The sequence below is a fragment of the Ursus arctos genome, unplaced genomic scaffold (genome assembly GCF_023065955.2).
Source record: "Ursus arctos isolate Adak ecotype North America unplaced genomic scaffold, UrsArc2.0 scaffold_18, whole genome shotgun sequence".
In the NCBI taxonomy this organism is placed as follows: Eukaryota; Metazoa; Chordata; class Mammalia; order Carnivora; family Ursidae; genus Ursus; species Ursus arctos.
Genome location: NW_026622852.1, coordinates 1,768,002 through 1,785,367, shown reverse-complemented (window position 1 = coordinate 1,785,367; position 17,366 = coordinate 1,768,002). Strand labels below are relative to the sequence as shown.

Below are 17,366 nucleotides of genomic sequence, written 5' to 3'. Positions count from 1 at the left end.
AATGAACTGACTCCCAGGGCCTTGGCTTCGTCAGCTTCTTGCCACTTGTGTTTGACAGCCCCAATTTCTAATTCTCAGCTTGAAGCCTGAAACCAAAACTTAAAGAGCCCCTTTGAAGAATCACATACAATAATGTATGTGCCTTACAGATAAGGTTCACTATGTATTTACATATACGCAGAAGAAAGTCATTTGATGCTGGGCGCAGAGTTGCTGAAAACAGTATCAATGGATCTTCAGCTCTAGAAATATTTTGTAATAAAAGGGTCAGGCCTGTGATGACATGTTTAACTGTTGGAAGTAGATTTTATAACCTCAGAGTAGAAAACATCTCATCCCTAGGACTCCGCAGGCAAACACTGCAGCCGTGCATTGGCAGCAAAGTCCCACCTCCCATCAGCCTCTTGGCTCAGGGGTGTGTTGTGCACTAAGGATTGGACACATTGCCTGACATTTTAAAAACATTTTTATTTTTACAATTATTTTTATATTTTATAATTATAATTACTAATAAAGTAGACGAGGTCTTTGTTGCCAACTACAAACTGACCAAGTGATCATGGCTTCTCGGTACTTGTTGATATGTGTTAAAAAGCTGATTTATTTGTTCATTTGCTTGGGTAAAACAAGCTGATGCTAATCTTGAGCTGAAACAATTTCTCAGGTTATGTGGCTCATGAATTTATTTTGGATACAAGACCCTTCAAAAAGTCTGCAAATATTGAGGCTGTGGATGTGGCCAAGAGGCTTCAGGACTACGGTGAGTGACCTTATGGGAGCAACTCCTTTTGGGGCAACTCAGGTTTTTGACATTCATGTAGCTTTCCATGCTGGCTGTGGGCCACCTCCTCAAGGCACAGACCAAATGTGCAGGCACCATAGTAAACAAAACGCTGATTCCAGGGTTCTAGGTGACCTTCGCAATGATAGAGAAAACACTTGGCCTATGACTGCGTTGGTCATACCCTTCAAAAGATATTAAATCATATATCTTGAATACATTGGCATCCTAGAAAAGAAGTCTTTGTAGTTAACAGAATTAAAAACGCTCAGTTGTTAAGCATCTGCCTTTGGCCGAGGGTGTGATCCCAGGGTCCCGAGATCGAGCCCCGCATCAGGCTCCTCCGCTGGGAGCCTGCTTCTTCCTCTCCCACTCCCCCTGCTTGTGTTCCCGCTCTCGCTGGCTGTGTCCCTCTCTGTCAAATAAATAAATAAAATCTTAAAAAAAAAAAAAAAAAACTCCAAAGAAAATGGTAATGGTTGCTGTTTCCTACATTTCTTTATTTTTTAAGTATTTTAAACTAAGTTTTTAATTTTAATTCCATTACAGTTAACATACAGTGTTTGTTAGCTGCAGGTGTGCAATGTAGTGATTTAACACTTCCATACATTACTCAGTGCTCATCATGATAAGTTACTCTTTGATTCCTAGCACCTATTTCATGCATCCCCCATCTACCTCCCCTCTGGTCACATCAGTTTGTTCTCTGTAGTTAAGAGTCTGTTTCTTGGTTTGCCTCCCTCTCTCCCCCGCCCCCTTTATTCATTTGTTTTCTTTCTTAAATTCCACATATGGGTGAAATCATATATTTGTCTTTCTCTGACTGACTTATTTCACTTAACATTATACTGTCTAGCTCCATTCATGTTGTTGCAAATGGCAAGATTTTATTCTTTTTTTATGGCAGAATAATATTTCATATACAACATCTTTATCCATTCATCACTTGGAGGACATTTGGGCTCTTGCCATAATTTGGCTATTGTTGATAATGCTGCTATAAATATTGGGGTGCACATATCCCTTCTAATCAGTAGTTTTGTATCCTTTGGGTAAATACCTAATAGTGCAATTGCTGGATCATAGGGTAGTTCCATTTTTAACTTTTTGTGGAAACTCCATACTGTTTTCTGGAGTGGCTGCACCAGTTTGCATTCCCACCAACAGTGCAAGAGGGTTCTTTTTGTCCACGTCCTTGCCACCACTTGTTGTTTCTTGTGTTTTTTAATTTAACCATTCTGACAGTTATGAGGTAATATCTTATAGTTTTGATTTGCATCTCCCTGATGATGAGTGATGTTAAGCATCTTTTTTTGTGTCAATTGGCCATTTGGATGTCTTCTTTGAGAAATGTCTGTTCATGTGTTCTGCCCACTTTAAATTGGATTATTTGGGGCGTGTGTGTGTGTGTGTGTGTGTGTGTGTGTATGTGTGTGTTGTCTTGCCTATGTTTCTGGTAAATTCTTATTCCTGTTCCAGTCTTGGTAAACAAAGGAGTCCATGAAGAGATAAGTTGGTGTAATGGTGAAGGAAGTAGAACAGGTACCTATAGAAGTGTTCGAGACCAATGGCATTTGAATTTTATAACCACTTCAGTCGTGACATAGCTGTTTCAGCTGCTTCTGTAGATGAAGGAATAGGCTTCCTTCACCTTAGGAAGAATTCCTTCCACCATAGGAATATGATTTCATAGAGACAGTGCAATTTTCCTGGAAGAATTTTGAAAGACATAGGCCCTTTGTGAATTAGTGGGTGTTAATTCAGCATAGTCCTGATTGAAATACACGTTTTAGTGACATTATCAATAATATCAAAGGCGCTTCAACTCTCAGAAAGGCTAAGGTGTAGAGAACTTTGCCTTTCAATGGGTGTGGAGTTCTATCTGAATTATAATAATTTGAATAACTTCTCTTAATAAGGAAAGTGAAAGCTTCAATAATTTAATAGTTTTACTACTGCATCATAATGGGAATCCCACATGTGTGGCTCATTCCTCTCCTGAATGCATGATCTTATCATGCAGAGTTATACTGATAATAAATGGGAAAGCCAAAGAAAGTTTTCATTAATGAAGTTAACAGCCCCTCAGAATCTCTTGGTTGCTTTTGTAACCTGACTCGGGCGTCCCAGCTAAGGGCTGAGTGACGGCAGGTTCAGGCAGGCTCTCCCTTCACTTCCGAAATGTGTTGTCTGCATCACATGTCTGGCAGCAGCAGCATTTTCAGGGAGGGAGAGAATGGGTGAGGAGGAAGTTGTAATTGAAGTTATGACCCAGTATTTCCAAGTCTTGGTCTATCTCCAAACTTGACCTTATTTTAATGTTTGATAGAGTGATTGCCACACTTGCCCCACGTCTAGAATTGTACAGATGCCTCGCACTTAGTAAGCACCTCAGAACTTACATGTTTAATCAGTGAGAGAATGGGGTGCCTGGCTGGCTGTCTGCAGAGCATGCCACTCTTGACCTCGGGGTCATGAGTTTGAGCTCCGCATTGGGTGTAGAGATTCCTTAAATAAGTAAACTTAAAAAAAAAGTGAGAGAATGAATGAATGAATGGCTAAGTAAAACAAAACAAAAAGAAAACAGAAAAACCCCCAAAACTCCCCAAAATAGCAATTGAGAATGACAACACAGATTCTTAATCACACCTACTGAATCAGAGTTTCCAGGGGAGAAGCCCAGTAACCTATATATTTAACAAGCATCCCACAGATGAGTGTTTTTTTTTTTTTTTAAGATTTTATTTATTTATTTGACAGAGACAGCAAGAGAGGGAACACAAGCAGGGGGAGTGGGAGAGGAAGAAGCAGGCTTCCTGCCAAACAGGGAGCCCAATGTGGGGCTTGATCCCAGAACCCCGGGATCATGACCTGAGCCAAAGGCAGATGCTTAATGGCTGAGCCACCGAGGCGCCCCCCACAGATGAGTCTTAACAGCCAAATGTGGGGCACACTGCTTTAGGTCAGAGGTTTCCAAACACAGTGAGTGATTCTTGTCACCAGGAGAGTTTTTAAGACTTACAGATTTCTGCACCTTACTTTCGACTTCCTGAATGAGGCTGAAGATCCAAGAATCTGCGTTCCTAAGACAACTCTGATGGTTTTAAAATATGGGAACCACTACAGCAGGATATGTTGGGCTGAATTTGCTCACACATGGAATTGAGGTTGGACTTAATGGGTAATGAGATTAGCTTGTTTTTGTTTTTGTTTTAAATCCTTTTCCAGTTTGAGTGACATAGTTTTATGTATTTGTCACAACTTGCTAAATGATAAACCTAAGATTTGTGCATTTTACTCTATGTAAATTTTATCACAAATACATGTGAACAGATATTGAATTCTAGTTAATAATATGCATGCTGAAGTATTTAAGGGAGAAGTGTACTGATGACTGGAGCATACTTTGAAATGCATCAAAAATAAGATGGATGGATGAATAGATATGTGATTAAGCACACAGAGCATCACTGTAGAATCAAGGTGAACAGTATATGGGTGTTCACTCTATATTCTTTTCAACTTACTGTTCGAAAATGTTTATAACATGTTGAGGAGACAATCCCTTAAAGCACATAGGCATGACCCTAAAGCATCCCATGTGATTTATGCAGATCAGAATTTGGGAACCATTTAAACTTAGCTGACAGGTATATCAACTCTGAGGCTGTTTGTCATCTTTTAATAGTTTTATAGAAAAAGGGTAAAAATGGGAAAAAGTTGTTTTTGGCTTTTGTCCAGGAAATCTCTCTCAAGCATGTGTCTTGTTGATTCATTTTACATATGAAAACTTTTGGAAACAGAAATACCTTCAGCCTGTATTCAGTGTAAAGACAAAAGGCTTTCCATGTCCTGGTCAAGCTTGTTTCCCCATCTGTAAAATGGGGACAGTAACACTCACTTCAGGCTTATGGTTGCTATCTTGTTATTTAACTTGTGATAGGCTATGATGTTTTAATTTCTCTTAATTACAAGTAATACACAAGTATTATAGCTTCTAAAACAAATACAAAGTGAAAGAAAAATCTCAGTCTCATATTTTGGTGATAACCCCTGTTAAAATTTTGGTATTCTTCAAGGTGTCTTCCTTCATAAGATATGTATACATGAACACTTTGTCACTTTTTTAATAAAAATGGATCTCATTATAATGTAGCTTGCTTTTTTGACTTAATATTTTTAATGTTTATTCAATTTAGCAAATATAAATTTACATACATTGAATGGCTGCATATTTATTGTATGGATACCCTGTAAAACTTAATTGATCCTCTAGTGTTGGATGTTCATTTATTTTCTAAGTTTTTCTTTCTTCTTGCATAAACATGCTGAGATGAATCATATATATATATGCAAATTATATATGTAAGTACATTTACCCAGTGATTTCCTCAGGATAAATTATAGGATGGGGAGAATCTCTTCTAAATTGGGGAGGTCAAAGTTAGTGACACAAGTTCCCCTATCTCTTTTGTAGGCTTTCATGCCCCTACCATGTCCTGGCCGGTGGCAGGGACTCTCATGGTTGAGCCTACTGAGTCAGAAGACAAGGCAGAGCTGGATAGATTCTGTGATGCCATGATCAGCATTCGTCAGGAAATCGCTGACATTGAGGAGGGCCGCATTGACCCCAATGTCAATCCACTAAAGGTGCGTAGGCACTGGTACTTTATCCAAAATGTGTCATAGAGAAGACTGGGTACGGACAGTGTGCCAGCAACCCTTGAACTCCCATCAGAAGATGATATTATTCTTGCCTAAAATAAGACATTCTTCTGAAAAAATTCATTACTTGCAAATTTAAATCTTCTTGAACAACATAGTAGCAGTTACTCAAGTATAATGTGGGTGTTTTGAGAAACGTTATAATTTTGTTTATGTGATTGCTTTGTCACTGTGGGAGGTATACCCACATGCACCCACCTGGCTGCCAAAGGCGGGAGCAGAAGCTGAAGAACTGTCCACCTGGGGAGTCTTATCATTCTATGTCTCTCTTTGATGCACCCTAGTGAGATTATTTACCTCACAAACTCTGCATAGACACGTTCTTCTGTTGGAGCCGTTATCTCTTAGAACAATTAATTGGTACTCAGCCTTTTATAATGTTATGGCCTATTTTGGAGAAAATCCGAAACATGTTTATTGTGAGCTTGTGAACTGTCTCTCTTTAGGTCCAGACATTATTAAGCTGGGGGCGGGGAGGGGTGGTGGTCATGAATTGAAAATACTATGAAGCCTGTGGTTGTGCTGTTGTGGCCCCAAGCCAGAGAACAAGTCTGAGGTGCTTGGGGAAGCCCAGGCAAGTTCCAGAGTGCCCAGCTAGATAAAGGTCGGGTACCTGGGTCAATGGCTGGCAGGAGAAGGCATCTTGTTTATTATTATTTCTCTTTTCTGTGGATACTGCTGATTCTCTAAGGATTTAGGCCATTTTTAAAATGGCAATAGACATCTAAAGAACATAATACTGAGTTACAAAAACAAGTGGAGAATAATACTCACAGGATGATAATAAGATTTTAAAATGTGCCCAACTATGCTATATGCTGTTTAAGCATATATGCAGTAATAGTATAAAAACCATCAGCATGGTGAACACCAAATTTAAGATAGTGGTTATCACTGGGGAGTACCGTAAGAGATGAGATGGAGGGATATATATAGGCAGCTTCAATTGTATCTGCAATGTTTGTTTGTATTTATTTATTTTTATTTTATGACACAGAGAGAGAGAGCACAAGCAGGGGCAAGGGCAGGCAGAGGGAGAAGCAGACCCCCCCGCGGAGCAGGGAGCCCAATGTGGGGCTCAATCCCAGGACCCTGGGATCATGACCTGAGCTGAAGGCAGACACTTAACCAACTGAGCCACCCAGGCACCCCTGTTTTATTATTTTTTTAAAGACATATTTATTTTGAGAGAGAGAGAGCGAGCACAAATGGGGGTGTGAAGGGGCAGAGGGAGAGAGAGAATCTCAAGCTGACTCCCGGCTAGGCGTGGAGCCTGACAGAGGGTTCAATCCCAGGACCCCGAGCTTGTGACCTGAGCCAAAACCAAGAGTCAGACACTTAACTAATGGAGCCACCCAGGCGCCCCTCTGCAGTGCTTATTTTAAAAGGTTAAGCAAATATGACAAAATGTTGATTTATGTTGGTTGGGTGGTAGATGTTCTAATATATTACCATAACTTTCTGATATTTCAAATATTTCACAATAAAAAGTTTCCTATCACAATTCTTCCCCCTTAAATTGAAATTAAACAAAACAGCCCTGTGTCCCTGGGCTTCCATCAGCTCACTGGCTGAAACAAAGCACAGGAGGAGAAGGCAGTGTTCTACTCTGATCCCTTTCCCATCTGTGTTGTCTGTCTCAGATGTCTCCACATTCCCTGACCTGCGTCACATCCTCCCACTGGGATCGGCCTTATTCCAGAGAGGTGGCAGCATTCCCACTTGTAAGTTCTTCTCTGAAGCTGAATGGGCCAGCTGGTATAGTGTTCACGTGCGTATGAAGGGCCATCACCTATCTGAAGGGGCGCCCATCCTTGCAGCCTCATTATAGTAACTACACGTGGGATGATTTTTTTTTAATATAAAGATTTTATTTATTTATTTATTTATTTATTTATTTATTTATTTATTTGAGTCAGTGAGAGAGAGAGAGAGCAAGCAGGGGATGGGGAGGAGCAGAGGAAGAGGTACAAGCAGACTCATACTGAGCACAGAGCCCAACGTGGGGTTCAGTCTCATGACCCTGAGATCATGAGCTGAGCTTAACCAACTGAGCCACCCAGGTGCCCCTACGTGGGACACTTTCTTAAATGGGTCATGACAAGTGATGCAGAACACAGGCATTGGCTTTCAGATTTCTGAGGTCGGAGTGTCAGCCATAGGCTTGGGAAGCCACCTGGTTCATGGTTGAGGAAGACCAAATAGGAGTCTCTGTCAAATTTCTACTATCATCCAACAGGGAGATAGCCCCAAATGTACCAAATATAGTTTTTGTTTCCTTTCTGATTCTTACATGAAAAAGATACTCCATAGTCTCTTTGGCAGGGTGGAGACAAGAGTCAAAAGTTGGATTTTGGGGGACAATAATTAAGGGGTGGCTTTTAGCTTTTTTTTTGGTATTGGAATATAGTTGACACACAATGTTACATTAGTTTCAGGTATACCATGTAGTGATTTGACAACTTGACACGTTATGCTGACAAGTGTAGCTACCATCTGTCACCATAAAAAATGCTATTATAATACTATTGACTCTTTCCTATGTTGTACCCTTTATCCCCCTGACTTATTCATTCTGTACCTGGAAGCGTGTACCTCCCACTCCCTTTCACTCATTTTGCTCATCGCCCACACCCTCCCCTCTGGCAACTATCATTTCTCTGTATTTATGGGTCTGTTTCTTTTTTGTTTTTTAGATACCACATGTAAGTGAAATCATGATGTATTTGTCTTTCTTTGTCTGATGTATTTCACTTAGCATAATACTCTCTAGGTCCGTCCATGTTGTTGTAAATGGCAAGATCTCATTCTTTTTCATGGCTGAGTAATATTCCAGTGTGTATATGTGTGTGTATACGTACATACACTTACATAACATCTTTGTCATCTACTGGGCACTTGGGTTGCTTCTGTATTTTGGCTACCATAAATAAAAATAGGAGTGTGGGTTTTACCTTCTTATACTTTTGGGCACTTATTGCGGTTAGGCTGTGGGGACATCACTGCAATCTCCTCTTTCCCCAAGAGAAATGTTTCAGAATACCCCAGAATATTTCCAACTTTTGTCCCTTGCAGCCTTTTGTGAAACCAGAGAACAAATTCTGGCCAACCATTGCCCGGATTGATGACATCTATGGAGATCAGCACCTGGTTTGCACCTGCCCACCCATGGAAGTTTATGAGTCCCCATTTTCTGAACAGAAGAGGGCCTCTTCTTAGTCCTGTCTCCCTAACTTCAAGCGACTGACTTGATGTCTTTCTCTGGAGCATTTGATGAGCAAGAGCTATGTAATTTTCCATCCCAGACTCAACTTGGGGTTTTATACACTGTGTATATTTTTGTAATCTCTGTCAAGGTAAATGTAAATACCATTAGCATGGTGAGTGGAAACTCACTGGAAGACTGATACGCCTCAGTGCCTACTTCCACATGTAGCAGTTGATGTTCAAGTTGCCTTGATTGAAAGCCATTTAGTTTTTTGCATAGAAAATTTGGGGTGGGCTAGGGACTTTAACATTCAGCGTAGGAAGTGCAGAGACATTATAGAGGTTATACTGTAGACTCTGATAGATTCTTGTTCCAAATAAGTCCCTGTGGACTGTGCCATCTGTGAGGTGGGCAAATCCCAGGGCAAATGTTTACATTTTGTATACACTGAAGAAAATGTTTCTCTAATTTGCCTAATCTGTAATAGTATTTCTGAGTGTTTTCCCTTTCCCATGTGTGGTTTCCTTTTATCTGCAATTATTAGTATTCTAATAAAAGCATTTCAATTTGAAGAATGCCTTCTTGGTCCATTTTCAATCTTATTTCCACATAGCCTAGGTTCAGAGAGATTTGAAGGGCAATGAGAACACCCAGGCCAATAGCCGTTTTTACATTTTACAAAACTGATAATTTTGTGTAGCAGTTTTTCTCATTAGACACTAAGTCCAGAGATAAAAAGCCAAGGTCTAGTGCTCCTTCCGTCTTCCTGCTGTGCCTTCCTTTGTATGGAGTCTTCATCCTCATGGTCTTAAGATTGAGGCTGCATATTGACATCACATAACCATTCTAGATAGGAAAAAGGGAGAAAAACAAAAGACAAAAGGCAAATTCCATCCACATTGACTTCTTTTGAAATGCTTTCCCAGAGATTCGACCCAGTAACTTCTGTTTGCTTTTATCTGGCCAGGGATTGTTTCAGCCGCTTCTAGCTGCAAGGTAGTATGAGGAGGTCTTTTACCTGGGTATGTTAGTGCGTCAAAGAAAATCAGGAGTTTGTTAGATAAATAAAAAGGGGGAAATGGGTTTCGGGCCCACAACTAGCATTCTGCCACAAAATAAATTTCCCCTAGAAACAGCAACTGCTTCCGATTTTCTTCCCGGATTGTGCGTACTTGCTCGATTCCTGGTTACTTGGTTCTTTGCATGGCAGCTTCATCAGCTGTTACTCAAGCTCCTGTGATAGTCATGTGGAGAGAGGGTTTAGTGCTCTGTTGAAACCTCTGCCAGTGGTCCACTTATTCTCACACTTAAAACACTTGTACAACAGTTTATTTCAGCCTAACTAAGCAGTAGAGAAGTGATGGGATCCATGTGTTTTTTTCACATTATAATTAAATGGTTAATACTTATTGAGTTCTTCTCTGGGGTCAGGTACTATTCTAAGTGTTTAAGATGTGTTATCTCATTGGAACCTCACAGTAGTCCACTTTTACACAAGAGGGTATGGCAAGATGCCTAAGGTCACACCGAGGGAGAACCTGAATTTAAACCCAAGCTGCACAACTCCAGTGGCATCTGGTCAAAACAGGTTACCACATTGCCCCGGTCACTATATACCTGGAGACTGTGCCCTTCCTGTGCTGGAAACCAGGCTTGCAGCACAGACTAGCCATCAGGGTATGGAATAGCCCCTTCGGAAGAAGGACAGCATATGAAAACAGAGTGGACAGTAGCTCTTTTCTTCGTCACTGGAAAGTATATCTGAGGCAAATGCAGGTGCTTATATGTTCCCCTGGTGCTTATGCCCATCTTTCCCACCTCTGGGTCTTTGCCTCAGTGGTGTCCTCCACCTGGAGCACTCTCCCTGCTATGTTTGCTTTACTGGCTCCTGTTTGTTCATGTTAGTATTTCCTCAAGGTCTTCCACAGTTTCCCATGCTGGTGCCCCCCTCCCCCGCCCCGAGTAGCTATGAGCAAGCGGAACCAGGTTCCTATGTGCGGTCAGCCGAACAGCCCTTCCTGGCCCCCTTCAAGGAACAGGTCGGCTACAGGAAAGGGCCTACAGTGGAAACCAAGGTGAGCCCAGGCCAGTCGCATTACCTCAGAAACGCGGGCCTCCCTGCCACGGCCAGCTTCTGCCTAGACTTGGAGGCCAGGCACTGACGGGTCCCTCCTCTCACCCACGCCCAGCCCTGAATCTGGATGGGCCTCAGAGCCCAGGCTGGTCCTCTTCAAACAATCACAGCCTCGTATGCCCAGCAAGCTGTCATTTTGTAATGCTGTTGTGTTCTTGAAAATGACGCCGGTAAAGCGCTTCGTCCTTGGTAGATGGTTAAGAAAGATTACTTTTCTCTCTCATCTTATTTGCTTATCCCAAAATCTATAGTTAGCAGGATGAGTGGTAGCTTAGACCCATTTTCCAGATAAAGAAACTGAGGCCACTGGATCAAATGACCTGATGTCCTAGGCCTGGAGTCTGGAGCATCTTTGGAAGACTGCCCTGAATCTATTTTTATGCTTTGTTGTTTACTGCACCCCCCCCCCCCCCAAAGCATGTTTAAGAATATCCTGGATCTAAATAGAAGAGGAGCTTCTGGGAAAAAGCAACACCTGAATAGTCTAGGGGTGAGTATCGGTGGGAATCAACTTCTGAGCCCTCCCAGGGCCTAACTGGTTCACACCAAAACCTGCCCTATTTTCAATAGGAAGAGACTGTTATGCTTAGGGATTGTGTGAAGAAATAAAGAATTCAATTAGCAAAAAAAAAAAAAAGGTCTTCTACACGTCTGTGAAATGTGCTATTATTTTGTATCTTAGCCCTCGGCTTGCTTTCCTTTACCCTTAGCACAAGTAGTAATTACCCTGTTTACTTGGTTTTCTTCTGCCTCACCAGACTAAGTTCCCTGAGAGCAGGGACCATATCTCATTCATCATTGGATTCCCAGTGCTGAGCCAGGGTCTTCCACACAGTATATGTTCAAAAGCAAGAAATAGGAATTGAGTAAAGGAATGATCTTTTATCTTAAAGAGGGACACCATCGTGGAAACCAGTATTTCCAATGCCTGCTGCAAGTTGTAAAAGTACAAAATGCGAGGCTTTAAAGACAAGGCCTCTAGACAGGCTTTGTATAGGATGCCCCCCTCCCATCCCCACCTCTTTTTTATTGTAAAATTTAAAATTTTATTGTAAAATTTAAAATTTACCATTTTAAATTATTCAGTTCAGTAGCATTAACTACTTATACAGTGTTGTGTAGAACGTGCCTTTTCGGCAGTTTTGAAGATGAGGATTTGAGGTAGACATGCACATACTTCATATGAATGGGGCATTCCCTTCTGCTTTCTCCCAGTCCTGGGACAAGTTGGAGCAGTCATTGCCTTGGTGCTGTGTTTGATAGAGGGCAAGGGCCAATGTAGAAACCCCGTGAAACCTCTGTATAAATATAGGGGCCAAGTTTTCCAATGACAAAACTGGTGCCTATCATCCCAATAAAGGATGTTAGGTGCCACTTTTGGGTACAAGAAGCCATCTGGGACAAGTAGTTTGGGAGCTGAGATGTAGCACTTTTGGAGGTTCACAGGGCTCTGGGTCAGAATGCTTAGGGTCCTAAACTGGCCAAGGTCAGGGATGTGTCTGAGGGCAGATTTTCGAACCTTAGTGTGTATAGACCATTAGGAGGGCTTGTTAGGCCCTGGCCCCACAGTTTGATACAGTTCTTAGGCAGGGCCAGAGAATTTGCGTTTCTAACATGTTCCAGGTAGTACTTCTCAGTTTTCTTTGTTCACAGTTCAGACTTTAAAGGATGGGTGTTGGGAGGCTGAAGGTGGGTAAGAGGTGGACTTAGTCAACCTTGCATTTTTTTGTGCAACTCTTACCATTTTGAGAAAAATCCCTCTTTCCCTTGCTTTCGTTGAGGATCCTACAGCAGGAGGCTATTCGGGAGTGGAAGCAACCAGCACTTTGGCCACGCTCTCTGATCCGGTAAGCTTTTTTTTTTTAAATAATATTTTAAAAATTATGTTAGTCACCATACAGTACATCCCTAGTTTTCAATGTAAAGTTCCATGACTCATTACTTGCTTATAATACCCAGTGCACCATGCAATATCTGCCCTCCTTAATACCCATCACCAGCCTATCCATTCCCCCAACCCCCTCCCCTCTGAAGCCCTCAGTTTGTTTCCCAGAGTCCATAGTCTCTCATGGTTCATTCCCCCTTCTGTTTACCCCCCCCCCCACCTTTCTTCTTCCCTTCCTTCTCCTACCGATCTTCCTACTTCTTATGTTCCATAAATGAGTGAAACCACATGATAATTGTCTTTCTCTGCTTGACTTATTTCACTTAGCATTATCTCCTCCCGTCCCATCCATGTTGCAGCAAATGTTGAGAAATTGTTCTTTTTGATAGCCGAGTAATATTCCTTTGTATATATGGACCACATCTTCTTAATCCAGTCATCTGTTGAAAGGAATCTCGACCCCTTCCACAATTTAGCTGTTGTGGACAATGCTGCTATGAACATTGGGGTGCATGTGTCCCTTCTTTTCACTACATCTGTATCTTTGGGGTAAATACCCAGTAGTACAATTGCTGGATTGTAGGGTAGCTCAATTCTTAACTTTTTAAGGGACCTCCACACTGTTTTCCGAAGTGGCTATACCAACTTGCATTCCCACCAACAATGTAGGAGGGATCCCCTTTCTCCACATCCTCTCCAACATTTGTTGTTTCCTGTCTTGTCAATTTGTGCCATTCTAACTGGTGTAAGGTGGTATCTTAGTGTGGTTTTGATTTGAATTTCCCTGATGGCTAATGATTTTGAACATTTTTTTATGTGTCTGTTAGCCATTTGTATGTCTTCATTGGAAAAGTGTCTGTTCATATCTTCTGCCCATTTTTTGATGTTTGTTTCTTGTGTATTGAGTTTGAGAAGTTCTTTGTAGATCTTGGATACCAGTCTTTTATCTGTAGTGTCATTTACAAATATCTTTTCCTATTCCATGGACTGCCTCTTAGTTTTTTTGACTGTTTCCTTGCCTGTGCAGAAGCTTTTTATCTTGATGAAGTCCCACAAGTTCATTTTTTCTTTTGTTTCTCTTGCCTTTGGAGATGTGTCATGAAAAAAGTTGCTGTGGCCGATGTCAAAGAGGTTGCTGCCTATGTTCTCCTCTGGGATTTTGATGGATTCCTGTCTCACATCAAGGTCTTTCATCCATTTGGAGTTTATCTTTGTGTATGGTGTGAGAGAGTGGTCAAGTTTCATTCTTTTGCATGTAGCTGTCCAATTTTCCCAGCACCATTTATTGAAGAGACTTTTTTCCACCAGATGTTTTTTCCTTCTTTTTCAAAGATTAGTTGCCCAAAGAGCTGAGGGTCCATTTCTGGGTTTTCTATGCTCTTACATTGGTCTATGTGTCTGTTTTTGTGCCAGTACCATGCTGTCTTTGTGATCACAGCTTTGTAGTACAGCTTGAAATCTGGCATTGTGATGCCCCCAGCTTTGTTTTTCCTTTTCAACAATTCCTTGGCGATTTGGGGCCTTTTCTGGTTCCACACAAATTTAAGGGCTGTTTGTTCCAGTTCTTTGAAAAATGTCCTCGGTATTTTGATCGGGATGGCATTGAAAGTGTAGATTGCTCTGGGTAGCATAGACATTTTAACTATGTTAATTCTTCCAATCCATGAGCATAGAATATTTTTCCATCTTTTTGTGTCTTCTTCAATGTCTTTCAAGAGTGATTTGTAGTTTCTAGAATATAGCTCCTTTACGTCTCTGGTTAAGTTAATTCCGAGATAACGTATGATTTTTGGTGCTTGTTGTAAATGGAATGGATTCCCTAATTTCTCTTTCCTCAGTCTCATTGTTCGTGTATAGAAATGCAACTGCTTTCTGAGCATTGATTTTGTATCCCGCCACATTATTGAATTGCTGTATAACTTCTAGTAGTTTGGGGGTGGATTCTTTTGGGTTTTCCATATACGGTATCATGTCATCTGCGAAGACGGACAGTTTGACTTCTTCTTTGCTGATTTGGATACCTTTTATCCCTTTTTGTTCTGATTGCTGTTGCAAGGACTTCTAGTACTATATTGAATAATAGTGGCAAGAGTGGGCATCCTTGTCGTGTTCCTGATCTTAAGGGAAAGGCTTCCAGCTTTTCCCCATTGAGAATGATATTTGCTGTAGGCTTTTCATAGATGGTTTTTATGAAATTGAGGAATGTACCCTCTATCCCTGCACTCTGAAGTGTTTTAATCAGGAAAGGATGCTGTATTTTGTCAAATGCTTTTTCTGCATCTATTGAGAGGGTCATATGGTTCTTGACTCTTTTCTTGTTGATATGATGTATCACGCTGATCGATTTGTGAATGTTGAACCATCCTTGCATCCCAGGATGAATCCCACTTGATGGATAACCCTTTTAATGTACTATTGGATCCTATTAGCTAGGGTCTTGTTGAGAATTTTGGCATCCATATTCATCAGGGATATCGATCTGTAGTTCTCCTTTTTGATAGGGTCTTTGCCTGGTTTGGGGATCAAGGTAATACTGGCCTCATAGAATGAGTTTGGTAGTTTTCCTTCTGTTTCTATTTTTTGAAACAGCTTCAGGAGAATAGGTATTAGAAGAAATTCTTTGAATGTTTGGTAGAATTTTCCAGGGAATCCGTCAGGCCCTGGACTCTTGTTTTTCGGGAAGTTTTTGATCACTGCTTCAAACTCTTCATAATTAATTGGTCTGTTTAAAAAATCAATTTCTTCCTGTTTCAGTCTTGGTAGTTTATAGGTTTCCAGGAAGGCATCCATCTCTTCCAGGTTGTTTAATTTATTGGCATAAAGCTGTTGATAAAAGTTTCTAATGATCCTTCCTATTTTATTGGTGTTGGTTGTGACCTCTCCCTTTTCATTCATAATTTTATTAATTTGGGTCCTTTTTCTAATCTTTTGAATAAGTCTGGCCAGTGGCTTATCGATCTTATTTATTCTTTCAAAGAACAAGCTTCTAGTTCTGTTGATCTGCTCTACTGTGCTCCTGGTTTCTAATTCATTGATCTCTGCTCTCATCTTGATCAACTGCCTTCTCGTGCATGAGTTAGGCCTGTTCTTCTGCCCCAGCTCCAGCTTCTTGAGGTGAGAATATAAAAACTGTATTTTAGATTTTTCTATTCTTTTGAGTGAGGCTTGGATGGCTATGTATTTTCCCCTTAGGACTGCCTTTGCAGTGTCCCATAGGTTTTGGACTATTGTGTTTTCATTCTCATTGGTCTCCATAAATTGTTTAAATTGATTTTTAATCTCCTGGTTTATCCAATCATTCTTGAGCAGGATGGTTCTTAGTTTCCAAGTGTTTTGAGTTTCTTCCAAATTTTTCCTTGTGATTGAGTTCCAGTTTCAAAGCACTGTGGTCTGAGAATATGCAGGGAATAATTTCCGTCTTTGGTATCGGTTGAGACCTGTTTTGTGACCCAGTATATGGTCTATTCTGGAGAACATTCCAGTGCGGGATAGCGATTAGAGTACTTGCTCTGGAGTCAGATCCCAGCTTCCCCATATCCTAGCTGTATGACCTTAGAGAGGATACATGGCATCTCTCAGCCTCAATCTTCTTACCTGTAAAATGATATTACTTACCACTCCCAGGTGAAGTTTCAATATATTGCTCCAAACAGTGCCTCACACAAAGTAAGTGTTTGTAAGTGTAGCTCTTATTCTCATTTTCATTCAGAATCTTGTGTCTTATACTGTAAGTCCCTGCACTCCCTGCTCCAGGAGTGGAACTCCAATCCCCATTTGACCTACCTTGCACTAGATGCATTTCCTTTCCTGTTCTTTCCATTCCTAAGCACCCTTTTCCTCTTGACGGCCAGAGAAAGTAGAAGGAACATGGGCTGTGACTTCATACAGATCTAGATTAAATTCTCAGATATGCCAATTGTTTTCAGACAATAGGCAAACTCATCCTTTCTGCACTTCAGTTTGTTAAGGTGTAAAATAGCAATAATAAAATACTTAATCAGCCTTGTTGTAAGGATTAAATGAGATAACACAAAGTGAGCACTTATCATAGTGTCTGGCACCCAGGAATCCCGAACTTATTCTGCAAATTCTGACTGAGCCATTTTGTACCAGGCACCATTCTAAATGATACCTCTTTCATGGAGCACCAATACTAGATGGACAAGTAGACAACACATTAATCAAGACTTCAGTATTAAATATTCCTTAGAAAACAAAAATCAAATGGTATGTGTGGGGGATTTGGGACCCTTTCACATTAGGTATGTAGGGAAGTATTCTCTGAGGAGGTGATTTTTCAACTAAAATCTAAACAAAGAAAGAAGCCAGCCACAACTAGATGTGGGGAAAGGGTAGGAGGAGTGTTCAGGAATAGAGAGAAGCATGTTTGAAGCACATTAGTATCTCCATTGCAGCATTTGGTTATTTTCGTATGTAAAGGATTTTATTCCTGGGAAAAATGGAGGGGAGAGAGAAGATGAGGAATAAAAGCTGAGATTGGGGAGAGGTGTGGGACTCCTTCTAGGAGTCAGGAATGGTGAGGAGGGGTTTTAGCCTAGAGTCAAGATCACAGGGAATGAAAATAGGGTTCAGAGAAGAAAGGAACCCTGACTCAGGTGAAGGGCGTTGAGGA

The 17,366-nt window shown here is 41.0% G+C and overlaps 2 protein-coding genes across 5 annotated transcripts in view; one reads left to right on the top strand and one right to left on the bottom strand.

Annotated features, from left to right (window-relative positions):
- The window catches only part of GLDC (glycine decarboxylase), a 97,188-nt gene extending 87,902 nt beyond the window's left edge, over positions 1–9,286 (top strand). For both annotated transcript variants that reach the window (XM_026506547.4, XM_057313426.1), the window contains exons 22-25: positions 665–760; positions 5,259–5,431; positions 7,150–7,230; positions 8,582–9,286. In XM_026506547.4, coding sequence (XP_026362332.1) covers positions 665–760; positions 5,259–5,431; positions 7,150–7,230; positions 8,582–8,725 — 494 coding nt within the window. In that variant the 3' untranslated portion in view covers positions 8,726–9,286. The remainder of the gene's footprint in view (positions 1–664; positions 761–5,258; positions 5,432–7,149; positions 7,231–8,581) is intronic.
- UHRF2 (ubiquitin like with PHD and ring finger domains 2) overlaps positions 8,871–17,366 on the bottom strand; it is a 117,545-nt gene continuing 109,049 nt past the window's right edge. For 2 of the 3 annotated variants that reach the window (XM_057313428.1, XM_057313427.1), the window contains one exon: positions 8,871–9,560. In XM_057313428.1, coding sequence (XP_057169411.1) covers positions 9,390–9,560 — 171 coding nt within the window. In that variant the 3' untranslated portion in view covers positions 8,871–9,389. The remainder of the gene's footprint in view (positions 9,561–17,366) is intronic. The other variant, XM_048223117.2, reaches the window with a different exon arrangement.